The 24,610-nt window shown below is 39.0% G+C and overlaps 1 protein-coding gene across 1 annotated transcript in view; it reads left to right on the plus strand.

Annotated features, from left to right (window-relative positions):
• Positions 1 to 24,610, plus strand: part of Arhgef26 (Rho guanine nucleotide exchange factor 26) — a 118,970-nt gene that overhangs the window by 24,237 nt on the left and 70,123 nt on the right. Inside the window, exons 4-5 of the mRNA XM_059265412.1 lie at positions 3,931 to 3,987; positions 6,871 to 7,031. Of these exons, the coding sequence (XP_059121395.1) occupies positions 3,931 to 3,987; positions 6,871 to 7,031 (218 nt within the window). The remainder of the gene's footprint in view (positions 1 to 3,930; positions 3,988 to 6,870; positions 7,032 to 24,610) is intronic.

Raw genomic sequence — 24,610 nt, forward strand, 5'->3', positions numbered from 1 at the left:
ACAGGGCTAAACCCACCCTCCAGGCAGTAATCCCAAGAAAGTCAATAAAGTGGGCCACTGGGATTCTCATGTTGAAAAAAAAAAAGATTAAAAAATATAGAAATAAAAAGAATGCTGAACAATTTTGGTTTCTTTGACTTTAGATGGCAGATTGGGATTCCTGTGTCTCAGTAGCTAGTATGTTCTTTTTCCTTTTCCATACATCAAAACAAGGAAATCGCTTGGGGACGTGGAATAAACTTGACCATTCTTTAGAATCTCTTAGCAAAAGCTGGCAAACTTCAAAAAGCTTGTAACTTTTAAAGCTGCACTGTTGTTTGTTTGCTTGTTTGTTTATAATTAAAAAAAGAAAAAAGCCTTGGATTTTCTAGTCACTTCAGCTTAAGTTTACTGACAAGATCCCGGTTTCTGATTTTGAGTATCTGTTTTAAAAGGATTTCTTCAAAGCATTTTGTATATCTTCTTTCTTCTTTCTTTTTCCCTTCCTTTGCACTCTGCCTTCCTCCCTTCCTTCCATCCCTCTTGCACTATGCTCCTGAGCCCTCCTCTCCTCCGGTTCTCTCTGGCTTCTGTCACTCATTCTGAGTGGCTCTGCAGGTCACTCTCTCCTTGGTCATCTCCCCACACTCCTCCCCACATCTCCCCACACTTTCTCAGCTCATCTCGTCTCCCGACCTGGTGCTTCCAGAAGGCTGCCAGACACCTCAGATGCTGCTTAATTTAGAGTTGAATGTGGAAGTGCCTTTAGGTAGACAACACGATTCTCCTGGCATTCTCTCCATGGGGTCAGTGGCTGATACGGGAGGACAGGTCCTGTGACCTTGGCAGCCAGCCACAAGGGACTACTTAGTCATAACTCACCAGAGTGAACTTTCAGCCTCCTTGAATATGCTCCAATTCAGTTTCCTTAATCATAATTCAGGAACACTTCCTGGAGTCTTTTTTTTTTTTTTTTTTTTTTTTCACTCTATTTGTCTGGGACACCACTGGTTTTTATACATGACTTGGTAAAAGGAATATTTTGTCATTCATTGCATTAGTATTACAGAGGAGTGATAATTCTTTGCATTGATTGTTCAACGTCTTCAGAATACTTATCTTCCCCCTCAACAACAGGGTGATTGTATTAGCTGTTGATTTCTTCCCTTGGTAGGATGAAATACTCTTCACTTCTCAGAAATACCAGCTGTCATCTCTGTGGGTCTCTTAGCAAGGTATTTAATTTTCCTGCCCAGCAGAATTTGAGATCTGAACTCTACTTGGATAGAGAAACCAGCAATGGGGAAAGGCTTGCTGGTGACCTCACCTGCAGGGATTGGAGGCCCTGTGCCTGCCTGCACATCCATCCGCCAGGACTTTGTCGGGCAGGAAATCCTGTGAAGTTCCTGCCCAGGCTTACCAAATAGAGCTCTGAAGGATTGCATTCTTCTGGCCAGTCTCCTGCCTTATTAAAACACGTACGGAAGCCTTTTTTACCCATGAGTTCTTGCTGACAGGTTGACCTCAGGTCACGATGGTAGGTAAAGATAAGAGTGTTCCATGATGGGCATGGTCCAAAAAACACATGGAAACTTTTATGCAGAGCTGGCATGAGAAGGAGTCTTAGTGATGATAGCCCAGCCCTAGAAATGGGGTGCTTTTCATAGAGAGCAGAGGGTCACTATAAATCATCAAAAGTGAAGCTTTGTCGTTGGACAGGCATAGACCCAATCCTGGCTTTGTTCCTACTAGCTATGTTCTTTTGGGTCTGAAGCCTCGGTTGTCACCATCTGTGAACACTATTAATTTTCCACAAGTTTTATGAGAATCCAATGGGAAAATATATAAAATGCTCAACACAGTTCCCAGCGTGTAGTAAATGTGAGATGACTATTGATTTTACTATTGATTTGGGGTTCCTTTCTGTTCTACTGCTCTCTAAATTGTTATCAAAAGCAAATTAAAGACAATGGTGTGTCTGCAATTTCCACAGCAGTACTGTGTAGAGAGAATTATGTTCCACTGGCCTTCATGATAGAGTATGCGTCACTCCCTTGGGACCTTGTGACGATCTTTTGATGATAGCCAGGAATACTTCTAAGGTTTCATCTTCTAGAACCTCAACATCTGAGTATTTTTCTAAACGTCCACTTGTAGATGGCATTATGACAGAGCCTTTTTCCCACCTTCCCTTTCACAAGTGCTTCCTTACCCTTTTGATACACAGAGAGTCTCATACCCATCTCAAATCTTTCCATGTTGTTTTGTCCTGGGGTGAAAAACAGGGATCCCAACGACAGAGTAAGTTCGAAATACTGATTTTAATGGAACCTTTTTGGTTAAAGGCATCATGAGTCCGCCTCCTAATGAGAAATGTCTTCACAAAAAAATTTTTTTACATTTTATACATAATGAATTAAAGTTGTTAATAGCTGTCAGGTATAGTGGCACATGCCTTTAATGCCAGCAGTCAGGAGGCATTAAAGGTGGATTTTTGTGAGTTTGAGGCCAGCCTGGTCTCCATAGTAAGGTCCAAGACAGCTAGAGCTACATAGTGAGACCCTGTCTTAAAAAAACAAAAATTAAAACAAATAAACAAACAAACAACCCCCCCAATGTTAGTAATTGTGCTGCTTTGATCATAATTGTTAATGACATCTGTGGGGATTACACTTTTCAGGAGAATTTCTTTATACTTGGAGCTCAGTATAGGGATTATAGGGACAATAGGAAATTTTAGAAAATTAAACTTGAAAAATATCTCTGGTTTCTTAGTACTCCAATGGTGGTTAACAGGAAACCCAAAGACATAGCTTTTTATATTACATTATGAAAATTTTGGTGGGAAATTGACATTAAGAATATGCTTTCAAGAAGAGACGAGAACAATGTGAACTGTCCAACTGCTAAGGAAATTTGTTTGCGTGGATGATAGTGGATATCAAATGATTACAATTTTCATGTGACTGTGGATGCATTTTAAAATTTGAAGATGTAACAAATATCAGACATGTTCTTTTAGGTTTTTAAGCTCATGATGGAAAATGTTAGGTATCAGTTTAATAATGAGCCTAGAGAAACAGTTCTTTATGTTTTGGGGAAGTAAGACAACAAAAGGTGTAAAGATGGTCTCATTTCATTGCTGCAGATTTCTTTCCTTGAGGAAGTACAGGCTCCTCTCTTGCAGCTCTGTCTGTCATGCTCAGAGGTGACTCTTCCTCTTCATGACAATCTTCTGTTAAGTCAACCTTTGACGGAAAATCAGGACTATCTTTCTTTTGTTGGGTATTTTAGAAGAAAACCAGACCCCTGCTTTTTGGAGTTTGGGGGCCACCTTTGTTCTTGGGTTTAGAAACTGGATTTTAATGGGAGTGACAACAGTCAAGTAGGGTGGTAGTTGAGATGAGTTTGTCTTTGACTCAAATGATGACACCACAGTGTTATATCATCTGCACTGCTTTATATCAACTACGCTGCTGGTGCGCATGCGTCTTGGAGACACTGTGGCTTCTCACAGAACACTCAGAGCTACATCTTTGCTGAGATGCTTGGTGCTTGGCAAGGTTGTGGGAGGAGCTTTTCCTGGATTGGCTCTCTCTAAAGAGCCCTGACAGTCCAATGGTTAAGTGATAGGATGACTTCTGTGCGAAAACTTGGACAGTAAACACTCAGAGCTGTCCATTGTTTTCTTTAATTTCGAATTTATTCTTTACGACTTGGAGGTAATTGGATATTCTGGAAATAGCCAGAACTAAAGACTAAAACAAAAACTTGAACTGATGGCATTGTATTGTGTTTTTTTTAATTTTTATTTTTTTATTTTTTACACTGAACTATGCTAATCCCACATTTGGTCTAATTTCTTTTAATTCATTTTAAAAGAATGTGCTTTATGTAGAAAGCAAGCCATTAAAGTCAGTGAGATAAACTCTACTTTGCCCTTTTTTCTAGGTGAAAAGAAATGGGCTATCTCAAACTGTGAGCCAGGAGGAAAGAAAGAGACAAGAGGTATGTTCCTTGCTCTGAGAGATATATGGCGTCACTCATTCCTTTTGTTTTCATCTACTGTGTGTGCTTGGTCAGTGTTCAGAAACATATTTGTTTTCTTTCTGTGAGCACAGCAGGTTTTGTCCTTGAATGAAGCTTCACACATCTTAGCCCCCAGAACAGAAAGAAAAAAAAAATAGTACAAGGGTCATAATATCATTTGCATTTAAGCAACGAAGCACCTGGAAGAAATATGTTGAAATACAGATGGTAGATCCTGGAGTTGAAAAAGCCAAAAGCAGAATCTAGTGCTTAAATAAGTCTCTACACAATATACCCTGATGGTGTAGTGCACGTCGTGTGGGGAAAACCGGGAGAAGGAGACATGGACTTATTAATTGCCTTCGCAAAGTTTCTGTGAATTAAGAAGTACACCAAAAATGAAGTTTACATAAGAAAAAAGCCAGATAATAGGACTTTATAACTTGAAATTTAAATCAGTACAGTTTAAAGTTTTTGCTCTTTCTTTTTATTTGATTGTTGTTATTTTGCTCTTTTGAGCCAGGGATTTTCTATGTAGCCCTGGCTTTCCTGGAACTTACTATGTAGACTTGAACTTACAGAGATCCACTGCTTTTGTGTCCCAAGTGCTGGGATCACAAGTGTATGCCACCACACCCAGCTTTGCTCATTTTTACAATGTTGTGAAGCTGCCACTTTGTCTCATCTTATGCATCTTAGTATGTTTACATACATGCGCTTTTACATACAGGTAAATTAATTCTGCATAGATACGAAGGTGTCCTTGTCTTACACAAATGACATAGAATAAAGGAAAAATATGTGGGTTCATAATAATGGCATTTTTAAGTTTATAAAAGTTAATGAATATATCATAGCACTTGAGGGTGCCCACAGGTGAAAAATCAACAAATGCGTGGTTTTTTTCACATTTAGAAGACAATAAAAGTTAATAAAATCTTATATTCTCCTTGATTCAATTCCTTTCTCTCTTCTCCAGAGAGAAGTTCAATGACATATTGCTGTGTATTCCATGTACATACACATACATTAAATGTTAGACTGTTTACTTTTTACACTCAACATATTTAGGAGTTTATCTGTGATGGTGTATATTCCCTCTGGTCATTGTTTAAGCCTCTGTGTGGTGCTCCATTCTTTGAATGCCTATATCAGTTTTACTAAGGGCTAGCAGAAGTTAGGCCTTTTTTTTTGGTGTTTATTATAGAATAAATGATATTTCTCTCTTTGTTGACAAATTCAAGGATTTCTCCAAAGTCTTAAGTCTATTAAAGCAATCTGTCTTTTACATCTTATGCATTTGAATTTTGCCTATATCTATTGAATTATAAATATCTTTATTGAGATTTCTCATACAAATACCATGACAGCTTAAGTCTCATGCTCTAACTCCTTTCTCTTCTTCAGGCGTACCCTTCTTCGCTCTCCAGTAGTTGATGCCTCTTTAGTGATGTAGTCAACCATTACTGCCTTAAACTTTTCTGCACTTACCTTTGCATGTGCTCTGTTCTGCATAGTTTGCTGTGTCTTTAGTCGGTCTTTGTATTTTGGGTGTGATTACAGAAGCCTTTGTTGTTGGAAATATTTGAAGTCATTCCAAGGCAGAAAATCCATCAACCACCTATATTACCTATTATTTTTGTTCAAGAATGGAAAATTTTCATGAGTTTGTTTTATAGTTCTTAGGGACAGTTGTGTTGATTGCATAGACTTGTACAAGGTACAGGCTAACTTTTCATGTTCTTACTCTTTAGTTTTTAAATAGTTATGTCAGTTAATTCCTTGGAGCTTAGCTGAGGCTAGACCAGAATCTTTATGGTCAAGACTCCCAAAACCTTACAGATGTTAGGGGGGGGCGCAGTGAACAGTGTCAGCTCTGAACAGTTCGCTCTGCTTACTTGATAAGCAGGCTGTAGCCCAGCCATTGGCAGCTAGAAATTGGCAGCTGGGAATCCACCTGCCTATGTTTGTCCTCCCACCCAGCAATCATCTTCTGTGCTCTTGGGGCAGAGGCTTGAAAGAAACAAGATGTAAAGGTCATGGTACCCAGGCCTGTAAGAATATTTACACTCCCCATCCCCCCACCCCACCAAGAAATTCTCCTAGCATTCTTAATTAGTAGAGAATCTAAATCTGACTTTGTTGAAGAGGTAGACGAATTCTTTACACAGGGCGTTGGTGTCTCTGTAGATGTGGCGTGGCATTTCATCATTCACAGTTATCAGAAACCTCCGCGTTTGTCACCAAGGGTCTCTGCCGAGGGTGCTTTGTTCCTTCTTGAGACACTGCTGAGAGCAGAGTGGGTGGCTTGTTGAGCAGATGGAATTACTTTCAATTGTATGAGTTATAGAAAAGAATTCCTGTGGCTGCTAAGAACCTTCTAAGGGTAGGTGCGGTCATGCCACACGGTATTTGCTGCTGTTAACTGCAAGTTAGTCGTATTGAAACACAGAGAGAAGGAACAAATACAAGAAGAGAGCGAGAGGGGAACTATTTGTGAGCCAGTGATCATAAATTCTTAGTGTCCCTGAAGCAGTGTGCTTTGAAAGCAGGGCTAGAGGAGGTGACCCCAAAGGTTAATTAGTGTCACAGTGAGATTTTATGACATGCCCTACTTCCTTCCATAGATTGTACCCTGTGGCAAAGGCATGACCTCAGGATGCCATGGAAAGTCATCCTGGCTCTTTAACTTTTCCTTATGTACAAGCAGTGACAGTTCTCAATTTAGGTACACATGCCTTCCATAAAGACAGTGGTTTGGTGATGCATTTCCCATGTCATTCCTATAGACAACAGTGAATGTTGTATTTAACTCTTTAATTAAAGTAATTAACAAAGCATTTATTTTTTTCACTTTGCCAGGCCATCTTTGAAGTCATATCCTCTGAGCACTCATACTTACTCAGCTTGGAGATCTTGATACGGATGTTTAAAGATTCTAAAGAATTGAGTGACACAATGACTAAAACTGAGAGGCATCACCTTTTCTCCAACATTACAGATGTCTGTGAGGCCAGCAAAAAGTAAGTACTCTTCAGTTTGCCTGTGGCCAGTCTGGGACAGTACTTACCAGGGACACTGTGTCCTCTGACAGAGGAGTGGCTGGGGTTAGGAAATCTCTCTCCACACAACTGGCTGGTGTCTTCACCCTTGAAGTCAGTTTCAGGATGTGCTGTGAGCTGGTGATTTAGATGTTGAGCATCTGTGTTTGCCCCTTGTCTCAGCAGGAACCTAACTCAGGTCTCCCCAGCCTGTCTCCTTCCCTGCATCTGTTCCTTTGTTTCTTTGTTTACAGGAGCAGGAGCCTGCTCTGGGCTAGGCTGTGACACTTGTCTATTTTAGTAAAAAAAGGACAGGCTTCGAGCTTTTATCTTCTGTACAAATAGTTGGGTAGACTGTAACAGTGTTTTTAATTATGTCACTTTGAGTTTTGTCCTGAGAAGTTGATACATTTGTGTAGTACATTTTCATACATTCAAAACTTATTTTCAACATTTTTTTCTAGATTTGTTTTTTTTTTCATTTAAGTATTTCCACATATACACACATGATATTTGATGGATAAATACCTCAATGTTTAATAATGAAATTTTGTTTATAATTTTATCCTATTTTATTTTTTAATATGTGTATAGGTATGTGTGTAATAGATTCATTTTTTTTAAAATGCTGATGTCACAAAGGGTTATATGGTAAGAATTCTCTTTATGTACTGCTTGCTGGCCACCTGGAAAGCAGCTAGAACAAACATTTCTTCCTTATGTATCTTTCAAAATAGATTATGATTTATGTGAGGAAATATACTTTTTCTCATTTTTATTTAAATGGTAACACTCTGTGGGTAAACGTTCTTCCCCTTAACCCTTTCACTTAAATTTTACAAGCCATTACACGTCTGTAATTAAAAGTATCTCCCCTTTTAAAAATACTTTTGTATTGCAATTAAGGCACCAAATTACCGATTGGGCAGCAGTTTTCAGGGAGCAGAGCATGGGGCTGACGATCCTTCTCAGATCTGTCAGGTCAGTAAGGACTGCAGATGCTGTTCCTCTAATCCACCGCACTTTATTTATCCAGTAATGGATATTTCTATAAGGAAAATGCACATCTGTTTATTAGTGTACCTGCGATGTACTTCCTCTCTTTGTTGATGTCCAGGTTTTTCTCTTTTTAGCCTTACTAACCTTTGGCCATCTTCTTGCTATAGAGTACTTCAGGATCATGGTCTATAATTCTTGCTCTAGATCTGGAGTCAGCTGTTTGCCCTAAGAGCCTTAGTGTCTTTTGGTGTTTTTGAAGAATTCAGGAGGTGCTCATTGCTGGATGGCTTTTTATTTTCAGTAGATAACCAAAAAAACAAAAGGTCCAAATTCAAATCTACGGAACAAGATATACTCAAAAAAGCCTGTAGGTACACCAAGCTCATCAAAATACGTGCATTAAATGTGCAATTTTTATATGTCTGTTTAAGTTCCATAAAGCTTACACAGTTTTATCAAACCAAGAAGCCCAGCTTCTCTGTCATTGTCCCAACCACCTGCTCCCTCCTTGTATGGTTAAATCTTAAAAATTTTATTACATTTATTTGGGGTAGGGGTGCAGTGTGCCATAAGGTGTGTGTCAGAGGACAACTGCAGGAGTTAGTTTTCTTCTTCCACCTTGTGAGTTCAGAGAATTGAACCTGGGTTGTCAGGGTTGGTAGCCAGTGCCCTTAACTGTTGAGCCATCTCACTACCCTCCTCTCAAAAGTTACTGTTTATCTTTGCTTTTAATGTAAATGTGTGTGTACACATATAAAAACACACACACATATTCTATCTCTTCCCATAGATACTACAAGCACATTCCTTACACTTGACTCAATCTTTCTTTTTTCATATAATGAGGTGGACTAGAGGTTGCTCCCTAGTCATTTATAAAGACATCTATTCTCATTTCTGCCTGCCTGCTTCTCCATTGAGAGGCCGTGTCATGGCTTACTCATGTAGCCCTCTGTTTATGGACATAGGCTTGTTTTTCAGCCTCACTATGCCCTTTGTGCATATGCTTTGTTGTGTTTTAGTTATTTTATCTTTGGAAAAAATTTGAGGAGGAATTGCAGTATCACAGGGTGAATGCGTATGTACTTTTGTGCTGTATTGCTAAATTCCCCCAAAGTCTTTGAACCACCTTGCTTTACCACTAACAACAGACAACTCCTTGCACCTCCACAGCCTTTCCAGCAGCCTGTCAACACATCTTTAGATTTTTGTCAATCTGTTAAGCAAGGAGTGTTATCTCAATGTAGTTTTAGCATTTCTCTTAAACTTTTTTTTTTAATTAAAACATTCTGGAACATACTATAGTCCAACTGATAACTAGTGGTATTTTTCAGCACAGTAAGTAGACTGTTCTCAGTAATGAACATAGGATATTGAAGCCTTAGGGTAATAACGAGAGCATTAGTGTGAACTCACATGTTGCTCACAGGTTAAGATATGAGAAATCCATCACCGGGAGAGGGGGAGGTTTGTCATTGTGAAAATGCCTTAGATTGATGTCCACTTGCACAAACCTTGATGGTGTAGCCTACTACACACCTAAGTGATATTGTAATGTAGATGATATTGGCTATTTCTCCTAGAGCCACGAACAAAACAGAATTAAGTAAGCATAAGAAAAAATAAGACACAGGAAATACATGATACCAGATGCTGCTGCCAGTGTAACATGGCATATGACTTTATGAACTTTTGTTCTTTAAGTAAAAGAAGTGTAATTTGGTGATAAAAGTCTAAGAAGGAAATGCATGAACTGCTGACATAGTTTCGTCACTGTCAAATGTTTGTTCTTACTCTGTTTTTGTACAGATGGCAGCACCTTAGGATTGTTTGTAGCAATGTCACCACAAACACGAGTAAAGCATTGCTCTACGACCACATGGCCACTATAAAGTGGTTAGACACTAGACATTGTTTAGTTTCATTATTTTTTATGAGACTACCATCTTTTGCATTGTCTATTGTTGACCAAAAGTTCTATGGTGCACCACAGTGCAGTTTTGTGGGTAACATGTAACACAAGCAATCAAAAAAGGAATCTGGAAGTCAAACTTTTCTTGAAAGATTGCTGAATTCAGTAATGTGAGTTTAATTGAGTTATAGGTCTATAATAGGAATAATTACACAATCAATTAAAAAACTTTAGAAGAATGTTTTAAAAATTATTTTTTCATAATATATTCAGAATATAAAGATCCAAAGAGAAGAATTTTAAATTGTTAGATTTTAATTATTTGAAAGGTAAAACTTGTCAGAACATAAAAGATACACTGGGGTTATAGCTCAGTTGATATCTGGCATGCATAAGACACTGGGCCCATTCATTCCAAGTAACACATAACCTGGGTATGGTGGCCCACTCCTGCAATCCACCTTTCAAGAGGGGGCAACTAGAGTTAACTTTATCATCGACTACATCTTTAACTTGAGGCTACCTTGAGCTACACGAGACCTGTCTCAAAATAAAAAATAGAAAACATAAAGAGTAATCACCTTTGTCTAATAGAATTGTTTCTTTAATTTTTGTAGTTTACCTCGTATAACTCATATCACATTTAAATAGTGAGACACAGAAGCCCATAAAAGGAGAAATGAAACAAGTGGCCTGAAATGTGCACCTAAAATACAATAGAGACATTGAACAAATTCATGGCTGACAAGTCTGTATCTAGTTAAACCTGGAATAAGTCAGCTTGTTGAATTATGGATTAAAATTCCATTTTAATTTTAACCATTCACACAGTTTAAATATTTCATGAATTTATCAGAAGGCTTTCATATCTGTAATAACACATAGTACATAGCTATTCTGAACATTAATACTTTAATTTTATTTAAAAAAAAATAAAACTGTAGGGTCTAGAGAGATGGCTCAGGAGATGAGATAACGTTTTACTCTTGCCGAGAACTCAGGTTCAATTCCAGGCATCTACATGGTAGTTTACAGCCACCCATAACTTCAGTTCCAGAGGGTCTAACACCTTCTACTGACTTCCGTGTGCACGTGCAGGCACAACACTCATACACACAAAATAAATAAATCTAAAATAAAACATTAAAAAACATTAAAAAAAAACCCTAACTGTAGAACTTCTCAGCTTTCATTACAAAAATAAAACCAGATGTACTTTCATTAGTCACATATCTACTGTTTCCCTTGGAACACAGTACTCTGATTTGGATAGCTGCCCATGTTGTGTGATCTGTCAAATCTCAACTGAGCCCCTTCTGCTTGATAACCCTGCATTTATATTACAATAATTCCAATTACAAACATTTATTTGATTAAATTTGGAATGTCATTTCATAGATAGCCTTTTAAAAAAGGAGCATGCTTAAAAGACTTGCAGGGCCTTTGTGATGCAGCAGTCACTTGATGAACATCAGGAGTGACTCTTAAAATCTTAAACATGGCACTCATGGAAGGGTCTCTAGAGTAAGAAAATGTAAAACCCCCGATAAATGCTCATTACCGACAATGGACAGTGCTGATGAAGCAGAGCATTGTGGATACAGCAATGCCTATCAGCATGATTGTTCTTTTATGTAATGAAATAGATAGCCGTAGGTGATAGCATATTTGGTGTAGATTGAGGTCAGAACATCATTGACATCCAGGTTGACAGTGTGGCATCTGGTACCCTTTGTGGCACCTCAGGCTCCTCTGTTTGCTGATTAAACACCAGGAGGCCCTTCCGTGGGAGAGAGCATTATCTGCACACAGGCAGCAAGGACAAAGACCATTCTGATTTTAAGTGTATGCATAGGCGCCTGTCAGTGGTGTTTCTCTTTTAGATTCTCTTCAATGTGACAAATCACTCATTTCAGTCACTCTTACAGAGCCTCCTGTTCTGCTAGGCTCAGGGCTACACCACATTTTAGCCAGTGTCTGCCTTGTGGATGCTGGTATTGTGGGGCTGTAGAACAACCCTAGCATGTGTGCTGAGGCACCCCAAAGCCTAACACATGCCTGGAAATGGGAATGTTTGGGTCACAGTAGAGGTCATGGGCTTAGAGGGCAATGGTGAGGTCAAAGGAGCAGAGGCTGGGTTTCTACTGTTGGTTGAGGAATTTCATACTTAGCATTTGTATAGGGGGCTAAATGTTTGTGTTGGAAAGAACCATGTAGAACCTGCTGTAGAGAGAAACAACCTATGGTGAGAGACCCGTGGTGGGAATGTGATAAAGCAGAAAGAGGAAGAACTCAAAAGGTGTTTAGAATGTGGATTCTTGAGGACTTGGTAGAAAGAGCAAAGCTTCATTTGCTTCCTAGGTTTTTGCCTGTCTAACTATGGCTGGAGCTTCTGTAACATTGGAACCTTGTGAGGGAGAAAAGATTCCTGTATGGGACATGTTAAACATGGAAATGTGGCACATGATGAGGTGTCTAGTTGAAAGGAGTTTCCTTAATGCCAGTACTCAGGATGCAGAGGTGGGAAAATCTCTGTGAGTTCAGTTCAAGGCCAGCCTCTTCTACATAGTGAGTAAGTTCTAAGACATCCAGAGCTACATAGTGAGACCCTGTTGCAAAGAAACAAAACAAAAACAAACAAGCAAATAAAAAAAAGAAAGGAAAGCGCTCTAAAGAATTCCTGAATGGCGCTGTAGAATTGAGTCACAAAGGTGGTTCCTATCACTGTGGGTTTAAATAACTTATTAATCTTATAGCAGAGGTTTTTAAAGTGATGATGATGAAACCATATACCTCCAAGGAAATGTATTTTTGAGTAATCCTGTGATTTGCCATTAGTAGATGGGGTCTGGGTACAATTGGTAATAGTCCTGCACAAATGTGAATGCCTGCCTTGAAATTTATAGATGGAGTACAAAGATGAATGTCAGCATTTTGACCCAGAAACACTTGAGGAGGCTGTGGTTGGAATAAGTGAGCTAGGTAGTGTAAGGACTACATAGTGGGTACTGCCTTCCGATCCTTTGGCCCTAGTGAATTTACTTCTTGATAGCATCTTTCTTGGTGCTATGGGCCTGCCAACTGTCTACTTTCTAACTCTTTGTTAAAAGTCTGTATGGAGGGAAAGCTAGCCTCCTGTTGACTCTCTATGTGATCTCTCCTAGAAGGAATGTCACTTTGTTTTCATAGGATGACTAGAGAAAAGTCTAGAAAGGTGTGGTACCAGGATGGCTCTGGGCCAGTCTGTGGACAGTCTGTGACTCTCAACCCTGGATCTACTTTCTTGCACCTTAACTGAGTGAACATCTTGCCTGCGTTTCAAATTTGTGAGATAACTTGACTCATGGTCCTTTTCTCTTTCAAGGATCAATGATGTTCTAAAAGCCTGATATGAAAAATGAAAATAGAAATATTTGATAGATTCTTCAATTTAAAAAAAATAGGTTTGTGTCATAAATAGAAATGTGCTTTGCCTGTTTGTTTCCCTTTAATTCTTGTTTGGGTGTCCGTTTAGAATAATGTACATATAATATTGCTGTATTAACGGTAAGTGTTATTGCTTTATGTCAATTTGCAGTAGAATATGTCCAATTCTAATTGAGAATTTAAAATACTTCCCTATTAGAGGTTGATACTGTCAGCAAAGGAAATTCACTCATTTGCTGCTAAGTATTAGCCACCCATTTGTGGTCAGAAACTATAAGGTCTAAACAAAGGCTAATTGTGTTAGAAAGTTTTCTGCAAAATGAAAATTAGATGAGTCTTTGATGTTTTATATGTAATATATTTTTACCTCCAATTCTGTGTTTTCCTTTTCAACATTATGTCATTGTGTGCAATTATTTGCATCCTGTAAAAGAGGTAGGGGAAGAACTTTGCAAGTGGAAAAAGCTATTTCTTTTTTTCCCATTAAAGAAATTGAAACATCCGATTTCTTTGGAAAGCCATATGAAGCAAAAACTGCCTGTCTCCTGCAGCGTGCCGTCAGAATGCCCTTCAGTGTACTTTTGTGTCCTGGGGAGATGACTTTTTCCTGGCATATGATGAACAGCTGACCCCAACTCTTCTAGTTCCCTCTTTGTTTAGGGAGTAAACTATGATAACAGTAAACACACGAAACAATACTTACCTGATTTGCTTGTCCATTTAAATCAAGTTATATTAAAATTAAGATATCAAGGGACATTAAATACTATTGTTAAGTACACATGCCTTATGAAATTGCTTAATAGTACCAAAAATGGTGTTTTGTTCAAATAATGGCACAGCCTATGTGTACTCTGAAATATGTTTTCTATTTGGTATTAAAATTCTAAACTTTAGTTCATTAACCAAATAACAGTAAACCTCCCAAAGTCTTTAATGGCATCAATATTAGCATTTCACCCTTTTATCTGATTCATGCAGCTAACTTCTAAAAGAAAAGCACATTAAATGCAACTAGGCCAGAGAATACAGAACTCTTTAGATCAAGGGACCTGTTTAGTTTTTGCCCTGAAGTAATGGCTGTTCTGGAATTCCTTGTTAGCAAATGTTCCTTCTTTACTCAACATGTAATATAATTTACCAGGGATTCTTTGGAAAGGAAGCCCATTGCTCTGCTTGCCTTCAGTAAACAGATAAACTGTGTTTTCCTTTCCTTTTCTTTCCTAAAACCAATTTCTCCAGCAGACACTTCACAGACAGAAGCATAGAAGCCATTCTTTGTGACCTTTATTGGCTTTTTCCCCACCTGGAGACAGATGCCCAAGGAGTTTATTTGAAATTCTCTGCAAGCCTCTCACACCAATGTGTGGGAAGTGACAACAACAGAAGAAATAGGTAGTCACTCAAGCAGAAAAATAAGGGCTACTCAAGTCTCCATGGATGCAGTTCTCTAATTAAGAATTTGGAAACCAGGTGGAGAGCTGAGGGTCTGCAAAACTGACCAGCAGATGCTGCTGAGTAGAAACGGGTAACTGGAAACACATACTCATTCTGAAATCCTGGTGAAGATGGTGTGGGCCATCAACTAGCAAACTCACTGGGACTGGGACGGGCACCAGCAGTGGTACTTTGGGCCAAGCTGGATGCTCAGAAACTATTTCAGGCAACTCAAAAAGCTTAAATTGAAATTGGCAGTAAAAGAAGCCGAGAAATAGCCAGCCCTAAAGCCAGAATAATCCTCTTGAGGCCTACTCACATTTAGCACGCTTTCCTCTGACAAGGGCGGAAGTAGGGGAAGTTGAGGTGAAAGTATGAGTGACTGAAGATGGGAACTTCCTGAAAGACGAAGAAGTGCTCACACCTTGGACCTGTCTTTGATTCTACATGATGCTCCTCTGGACCTCAATGACAAGGGAAAAAAAATAGGTGAAGACTGGGATGGATGGCGCAGGCCCGGGTGTGGACTTAGGATCTTATGACAGTGGACACTTGGATCATTTTACTCCCATTCTTCTCCTAGGGCACCTCAAGCCAGGTACCTGTGGACCCTTGACCTGCCCCCCTTTTTTGTCAAGTCGTAATTAGCATAATATAGGTTTGATACCATTCTACAAACTTCAATAGTATTTATGTTCAAATATATTATTACTATTATCAGTACTTGCAGGAAGCAGCATGTTGAAAATTATAGTTCCTACACGTAACCCACAAATTTCAAAGATACATTCATTTTAGTAAAATGTTAGGCAAGGGCTTACTGATTCTAAATTCTAAAAAGCCCCCCCCTTTCTACAATTAACCTTCTGTGAATTGTTTTGATAATTAAAAATTACATGCAAAGTCTTTAGAGTCTTTAGGACAACACCATGTAAGCAATCATACAACAATCCCTTTTCAAATATTTTTAAATACTTTCAAACATTTATTTAGTAGTGTGGGAGGCATGTGTATGTGTGTGGGGGTGGGTATGCATGCCACAGCCTGTGTATGGAGGTCAGAGAACAACTTGTGTAGGAGTCTCTTCTTTTTTTCAAGGGATGGAACTCAGGTACGCAGGTTACCAGTCTTGGAGGGAAGCATGCTTACCCATGGAGGTATCCTAAATATGTCTGGATCTTGTTTTTCCAGCTTTGTAAAAATATTATCTATTTAATTGCCTCTGCTAGCATTGGTCCAGAACAATGCTTAAAAGTAGGCTTAAACTAGAGTCATCTGGGAGAGAGAGCCTTAACTGAGGAATTGCCTCCATAACATTGGCCTGTGAGCATATCTGTGGAATATTTTCTTGATTAATAATCTATATGGGAAGGCCCAGCCCACTGTGGTCAGGGCCACCCTAAGGCAGGGTTGTATAAGCAGTTTAAGTCATCCAAAAACAGTCCTTCATGGCCTCTGCTTCAGCTCCTGTCCACAGATTCCTGCCCTGATTTCCCTCAGTGATGGACTGTGATGTGGATGTGTAAGCCAATAAACCCTTTCCTTCCCCGAGTTGGTTTAGTCAGTATTTTATCACAGCAACAGAGATCTGAACCTAGGAGAGTGGTGATGGGTCACAGCATATGATCAAAGCCAAAGCAAATGGAGGCTATTGTAATCATACAGGATACATTAACTAGGATTTAGTTGGCAACTAAAACCTGGTGTTTTCCATGTAAATGGTAAGGTCTTCTTCATACCAGTGTTTGGCAAAGGCCCTGGCATGTTCCAGCTGCCAACTGGTCTGTTGCAATTACCTTTATGCAGGCATTTGGGACTATACCTCCCCTTCACCTTTATGCATTGCCTGCATAAGCCTGTGAGTTCTGAGTTGTCACACAGAGATTTAAGTTCAGATAAAGATACCAGTTAGAGCCCACTACACTGTTAGCAATTTAGTTTCACTGAGACCAACCTTAAACTGGAGGAGAAATCTGTGGAAAAAGAAACAATGGCTGGGGTTTAGTTGCAGTATTTCATCTGCCTTCCATTTGCAGCTGTGGATTTTGAACCATTTCATGGATTTTTTTTTTTTTTTATTTGACTCCGCCAGTTGTGACTAAAGCAAGCAAGACCACCCAGTTTTTTTTGGCAATGGAAAAGATCTTAATGTAAACTTGATGGTCTAGCCAAGTTAAATCTAGCACTTGGTTTAAGCACAACAGGGATGGTGGGTAAATGAAGTTGCAAAGGCAAGCTGTTGTGAGTGTTTTAGTTGTTTGCTTCTAAACTGTTGTGTGTTCATTGTAAGCATCGAAGTGTGAGTTTTCCATATCTCAACACCAGTAGTTTCTTCTGACTGGATCCTTTTAGAATACTATCAAGTACCATCATTTTCTGTTTACAAGTAAAGATGTTGAGCCCAAACTAATTATGTGAATCTACTTAAACTCATTGCTTAAATTTTATTTTTTAAAAAAGTGAGGTTTTTGATTCTTCAGATGTGTTTACCCTGGACAACCTATCAAAAATAACACGTGTAGAAGGTAAGAATTTTGTCTGGCCAGGCCATGGTGGCACACGCTCATAATCCCAGCACTCGGGAGGCAGAGGCAGATGGATCTCTGAGTTTGAGGCCAGCCTAATCTACAGAGCAAGTTCCAGGACAGCCAGGGCTGTACAGAGAAAGCCTGTCTCGAAAAAAGAAAGAGTTTAGTCTAAAGAACTGAAGTTCAGGGACTGGAGAGATGGCTCAGCGGTTGAAAGCAGCGGCTACTCTTCCAAAGGACCGGGGTTCAATTCCCAGCACCCACATGGCAGCTCACAACTGTCTGTAACTCCAATTCCAGGGGATCTGACACCCTCACACAGATATGCATGCAGGCAAAACACCAATCACTGCTCATAAAATAAAAATAAATTATTTTTTTGGAAAAAGAACTAAAGTTCCCTTTAGAGTTCAAGGGAACACACACACACACACACACACACACACACACACACACACACACGGAAAATCACTATGATTTGCTCTTTTTGGCATTCATCCTCCAGTGGAGAATTGTAAATGCTTTTCTTATATCTGAATGGCTTTGACCTCTTCAAATATGTAGACCTTACAAGTCAAGGCATTGTGTGCTCTGTGACATGCTGGTTTCATTATCCTGTTATATCCTCATGGCCACTGTAAGCAAGGGTGGTTGTCCATTGTCTTTACTAGAAACTGTCTCTGAATGTGGTCCTGCCCCATTGCAGTGCTATAGTATAATCTGAACATAAGCAAATAGATTGATTGTACAAGTGTCTGGCAGTTTGTAGTTCACTGTATTAAAAAGGCATCTCAATAGCTTATGTTAAATTCCTTCAACTTCTTCACCACTGAGTGGAGGAAGAAAAGAAAAATGTATGTTTGGAAAGTGAGGACTTAATTCAGATTTATAATTTTCTGATACTCAGTATGAAAAATATATTTCCAAAATAAACTTTAGTAGAAAAGTTTGAAAGCCTCCCAGGATTTAAGTGAACAGATTCTTTAACTCTTAAGTGGTAATGTAAATATTGAGCAATCCGTGGTCAGATTTTATTTTAATTTTTTAAGATCTCAGCTTTGTGTAAAAATCTGTGAAAATACAATTTCCCTTAAAAATTTAAAGATTCTTTTTCTGTATTCTAGGAGGAGAGATGAATAATATCTTAAGTATCAACTCAGCATATTATTACCATTCTCTACAATTTTCCAGGATCTAGATTAAATCATTGTATGTCTAGGAGAATATTCTGAGTGGCTCATATGTTTAGCGAATGTCTTTAGGTATGGATCTTAACAGGGCCTTTATCTTCACAGTGTTTTCTTTGGAGTTCCAAAAGGTTTCGGGAAATGACTTGGGCTTCCAAAAAACTTTGCGGAAAGGTTCCATGGAAATGTCAAGATTGGCTGAGATTGACCCTGTCACTTGTGGGGATTCAGACAAAGGTCTCCTTGTAACTAGCAAACTGCCTTTGTATTGGGAGTTCATTGGAATGTCTTTTCTGCAGAGGGGACCCATCTGGAGAAGCAGAACAGGGCACAATAGCAGTGTTTGTGCTTGCCTGTGGAAGGACCCTGCTTCCCGTTCTCTGCGTCTTGTGTGCCTCTTGATGCACATTTGCTTATGCAGACACAGGTCTGCACTTGTGTGAGCATGTGGAGCCCCTGAAGACTATGCTGGAAATTGCCTTCCTCGACTCTCCATCCCACAACTTGAAATTTTACCTGACTGCATTTCATTGAAAAAACAAAACAAAACCAGAAGTTATTACGGCACTAAATTACTTTATTAGATGTCTCTAACATTAAGTTAAAGGTCTTTTAGGAGTAATAATTTTTTTTATATGCTCTCTGTCACAGGTTTAACTGTCTTGTCTTTAATTCTGGAACAACTGATACTTTGGGGCAGTTTTTAAGACGTTCTCATTCTGAGGGAAGGAATGGTTTGCCTCAGCTGTGTTAGACCCACCCCTGGATTTGAACCTTTCCCCTTTATCCTTTACCTTTTCCCTCCTTCCTGGCCAGTATCTATAGTTCTATAGAACTCCGTCTGTGATCAGAATGAAGTTGGCTTGCACTGCCATGGCACCCTTACTAATTTATTCATATATTCACAGATTGAGAGCTCTCTCAGCACTGTTTTTGGACCAATTTTGGAATTGTTTTGGACAATTCTATTTGTCATGAATTATCCTTGAAAAATATTATTATTAAGATTCAAAACTCTCTTTGTGGGCATTGGTGCTGCACGCCTTTGATCCTAGCACTTGGGAGGCAGAGGGAGGTGGATTTCTGTGAATTCCAGGCCAGCCTGGTCTACAGAGCTAGTTCTAGGACAGCCAAGGCTACACAAAGATGCCCTGTCTCAAAAAAAAAAAAAAAAATTAAATAAATGAATGAAAAGATTCAAAACTCTCTCCTCTTACAAGCTGTTGAGCAAAACATATGAAGAAACATTGCATTTTTTTTCTGTATTCTTTAGGGATGTACAGTGAAGAAACACTTGCCTTTGCCCGTTTTATTTAGCTTTTGAGGCATTAACTAATTCCCAACTTCACAGACTGGCTTTTGTTACTCATATCTCTTTTCCTGATAACAGAGGGAACAAGGAATCTCAATCTCATCCCTGAGTCTGTCACTTCCCCCTCTGCCTATCAGCTGTTGAGTGAGTTCTCCCTCAGCGAGAGCTGATATTTATCGGAATAACTACAAGATTAAAAGCCATGGCTTTTAGGTCTTTGCTGAAGCAACGTTATCACCAGCTCCCACTGAAGAATTCCAAATTACTCCTAGTGCCTGCCTTTGCTCAGCTGTAAATTCTTCCAGTGGTATGTGGTTCAGAAAGGGACCCTCACAGAGATGGGATACGCAGACTTTACCTAAGGCTCATGTATGTATTATGTTAGGGTCTGAAAGTGGCAGGAGCCTTGGGGATCTTTTAAAGAATATAGCTATATGTATCACTATAGTATTTTTAAAATTTGGGACAGATGAGCTTGAGGCAGTAAATAATCTCTTAATACAACGGTTCTCAACCTTCCTAATGCTGTGACCCTTTAATACAGGTTCTCATGTTGTGGTGACCACCCCCCCACCACCACCACCACAAAATTGTTTCGTTACTACTTCATAATTAATTTTGCTACTGTTATGAGTTGTAATATAAATATCTGATATGCAGGATATCTGATATGTGACCCCTGTGAAAGCATCGTTCGACCCCCAAAGGGATCGTAACCCACAAGTTGAGAACCACTGTCCTAATAGCAGATAACTCTGAAAATTATTTTCTGAGAGTGAACATCAAAGTTCTCAAAAGCAGGTGGAAAGGGGGCTTTATAGGCAAATCAGAGGGCTTTGCACTTTCTTCCAAGAAAATACAACATATTATTTTGATAATTTTAGTTAATGGGTTTCTTTGAAAAGACCTGGCATTGACTTGTAGGCAGAGTCTGAATTCATGAAAATTTGCACCAGCCAGAACTGCTCTTGACCTAGTTGTGGGGCCTGCATTTCCCTTCGTGTGCTCCTCCTCAGGGGCTGGCTCAGCATTCGCCCATCTGGAGGAAGTTCCTCCATTTTACAACTCCAGGAACAGTGGTTTAGAGGCTCTGCCTTTGACCACTCAAAATGATAATTGTATGCATGAAAAATTCAAATTCTATTGCAGACGATGTAGTGAGCAGTACAGTCCCTAATAAAGCAGCTTCTGTTATAGCTTTCAGAGATGCACAGGCAGAGAGTGTATGCACAATGTTGGTGACTTTGCTTTTAGTTCTATCAGATAGCCAGAGTTTTAAATGAAAAATAACACCAAGTATTCTTTTCTCCATTCTTCTACCCTCCAAATATGCTGGCACTTTCTATTCTTTTCTCTGTAAGAACTTAGATTATTTATTATTAGTGTGTGTGTGTGTGTGTGTGTGTGTGTGTGTGTGTGTGTGTGAGAGAGAGAGAGAGAGAGAGAGAGAGAGAGAGAGAGAGAGAGAGAGAGAGAGAGAGGATGCCATGGTGCATATCTGAATGTTAGCAGACAGACAGCAGTTCTCTGTTCTTTCCTCCAGCTTTACATGGGCTGAGAGGAATTGAACTTAGATCATCAGGCCTGCATGGTTGGTGGCACATGCCTTTACCCACTGAGCCATCTCACGGGCCCCACTTTAGGAACTTGTCATGAATAGCTATACATTGCTAACAGTCATTTCTGTAGGTATAGGACTCTTTTAAGCATTATATCTTTTTCTTTCATAACATATTTAGACGATGAGTTTTTTTCTTAAGAATTATCTGTTTTTGCACCTACTATAGGCCCAGGCCCTAGAAATACAAGAGTAAACATAATAGACAGAATGCCCATTCTTGTGACTTGGTGAGATAAGCATGCATGGAACAGATACCAGAGAGGCAGGGAGCCCCTCAAAGCCAAAGCCACACAAAGAAACTCTGTCTCAAAAAACCGTGTGTGTGTGTGTGTGTGTGTGTGTGTGTGTGTGTAATTTAAAGAAAACCCAAAGCTGAGTAATGCTGCAGTTCAAAATACTAAACATATGTCTTGTTTGAATGCATAGTTTTTCAACTATTTCCCTGTCTCTGGAGGGTTTATACATTTTGAGGGTTTGGTATCAGGCAGTTGATACAGTTTAAGGAAAAGGCATCTGGCTTATGCAGGCTCACTAAAATCTCCTTTTACATCATGTCCTCAGGGAATTCTTAGTTTTGTTAAAATTTCTGTAAGTCAAGATTTCACTTTATTTTTAAAATACCCAGTTAACGTATTTGAAATTGGAAATGTAAATAGCAAAGTCAGCCAACCGTGTGGGTAGCACATCACTAGTTGGACAAAGGCGGCACTCACCGCGGTTAGTTTAGCTCTCATAATAAATCACATGGCACACCTGAGTTCGTTTTATTTTGACCTTGCTTTGTGATTAACTTTTTCCATGCACACATTCCCAGCTTTTTGTAGTTGAACAAGACAGCAAGCACCCTGCCTATATTAACAATTTCCCATTGTTGACGAAAGGCAACCTAAGGGGACAGGCTTATTGTAGCTGGTTTGAAGGCACAGTCCATTCTGGCTGGGAAGGCCTAGTAACGTCCATGGCTGCAGGAGTCCATGTAAGGCTCTTCACATCTCAGTGGACCAGGCAGTAGAAAGAGGTGAATGCTGGCCCTTGGCTCTCTTGCTCCTTTTTGTTTTTTAATTCAGATGAAGACCCCAGCTCATGGAGTATAGTGTTATTCACGTTCAGCGTGGATCTCCTCTCCTAGTTAGTTAATCTTACCTAAAACCACTTTCACAGACACACCTTAGGATGTACCCCACGAATTACCAATCATGCTTATAGTCAAAACCAACCACCTGCTATTATATCCTTAACTACGGTCCTTCTGATGAGCTGGTGACATGTTCATTGTAACTTTATGTTTCAGTTGTGATTTCTGGTCCTCAAAACAATCTCAGAGCAGCAGGCTGGAGTGCTGTCAAGTGTGTAGTATTCCACACAGCAACAAGACTGTGGTACACCTTGGGGAAAATGTGCACATTTGATAAATTTTCCCATGCTTTAAGTTGCATTTTTAATGCTATTGGCATGAGTCCAATGTCAGAAAATCATCATATTTATGTAATTTTAACTATAGGTACAGTCCTATTGGTGTTAGTTTGTATTAAAGAATCAGATATTTCTCTCTCCTCTCTCTCTCTCTCTCTCTCTCTCTCTCTCTCTCTCTCTATATATATATATATATATATATATATATATATATATATATATATATATATATATATATATATGGTAAAACACATTAAACAAAGTTGTATGTTGATTATTTGATAATCCTGTGATTAGAGGCTTCTAGAAGCTTGATTCAGGATTCCACTTGCAGCTTAGTTAGTTCAGTATTCACTCATTCATTGTTCTTAGCAACTTTATGGACCATAAGTACTGTGGATATTAAGAACCAACAATAATGCTAAAACCAGAAATGTCCAACTACTTGCCTTTATTTCTTTTTAGTCTTTCATTATATCCTAGGGCAAAACAGAAATAACTAGTTTAGATGTAACGAGAAGGAAAACAGTGCCCTAGTGGTGAAGTAATTCAAGGCTGTTAAAATCTCTAATTTTTAGATGCTTGTTTTAAACATTTTAGAGACTGACAATTAGAATGTTGCCAGTGGTGTCCTCACAGCTTAGCTTGGTGGCTAAATATGCCATGGGTCTGCCTAATTCCCAATTTCTGTTTCTCCATCTGTGCTGTGAGGACATGATGCCTGGCTTCGTGTGTCTCAGCATTCCTGTACATTGAGTTTCAGGTTTTGTGATAACTACTTAGTACATGGAAATCAGTCAACTAAACAAGGCCTTTGTCCATACCAGTGTTTACATATATTCTGACGCCAAAACAGTCATTTGAGAAGTTGTTATGACAGCATAGTTTACATATCAGAATATAGTGCGTTCAGCCAGGTGCCGTTAATATCTTTTCATATTTTAAGAAAATTTATCATCAAGGTTTTGTGGACTCTTTGCCTCATTCCCTTGAAGATTGATTATGTTGCTGCCTTGGAGTTTTGCCAGAATGATATAAATAATTGGACTTAGCTTCTGATACTGTTTATTCTGGCTCAGATTATAAATATACATAGACAAGATTTTTCTACTGATAATAGTTCATCAAGGCCACACTAAGATTATGAAGAAATGGCCGGGCACACTTTTTCTTTCATTTACTCCCATTTGTAATTGAACTGTAAATGTCCCCAATTAATTAGACTACATACAGTGCAATCAGTTACTGAAAATTGCAAACTTCAAAGCCTTTCTAATGAAAGACAAATATCTTACAAGTATACATCTGTCAAAATGTGATGGTAATTGTAGTAATTAATTCTTGTTCACGGTGAAAATAATACTTTAAACATTAGTGAAAGCTTAAGAGTCGTTGCTTTCATTTATGTTAATGTGAGAAACCCTTCAGGTGTGGGACAGATTTTGACATAGATGTCATTCTTTCCGATGAACAAGGTGTTACTTTTCTTTGTAACTAAAATGAAACCCCAAGTTGCAAATAAGCGTCTGTTTCTTTTCCAACACAGAACTGGTGCTTACAGGTTCCTGCCAGGCAGAAGTAAAAGTCTAGTGAGTCACTAATGACTGAACTTGCTTCTAAATTGGAGGCCTTGAAACAGATTTCCATAATCATTTCAGCTTCAATGGAAGTCCTTCACTAGCATGCCTCACATGCCTAGTCATTTGATGATAATATGTCAGCCGCC

The sequence above is a fragment of the Peromyscus eremicus genome, chromosome 6 (genome assembly GCF_949786415.1).
Source record: "Peromyscus eremicus chromosome 6, PerEre_H2_v1, whole genome shotgun sequence".
Lineage (NCBI taxonomy): Eukaryota > Metazoa > Chordata > Mammalia > Rodentia > Cricetidae > Peromyscus > Peromyscus eremicus.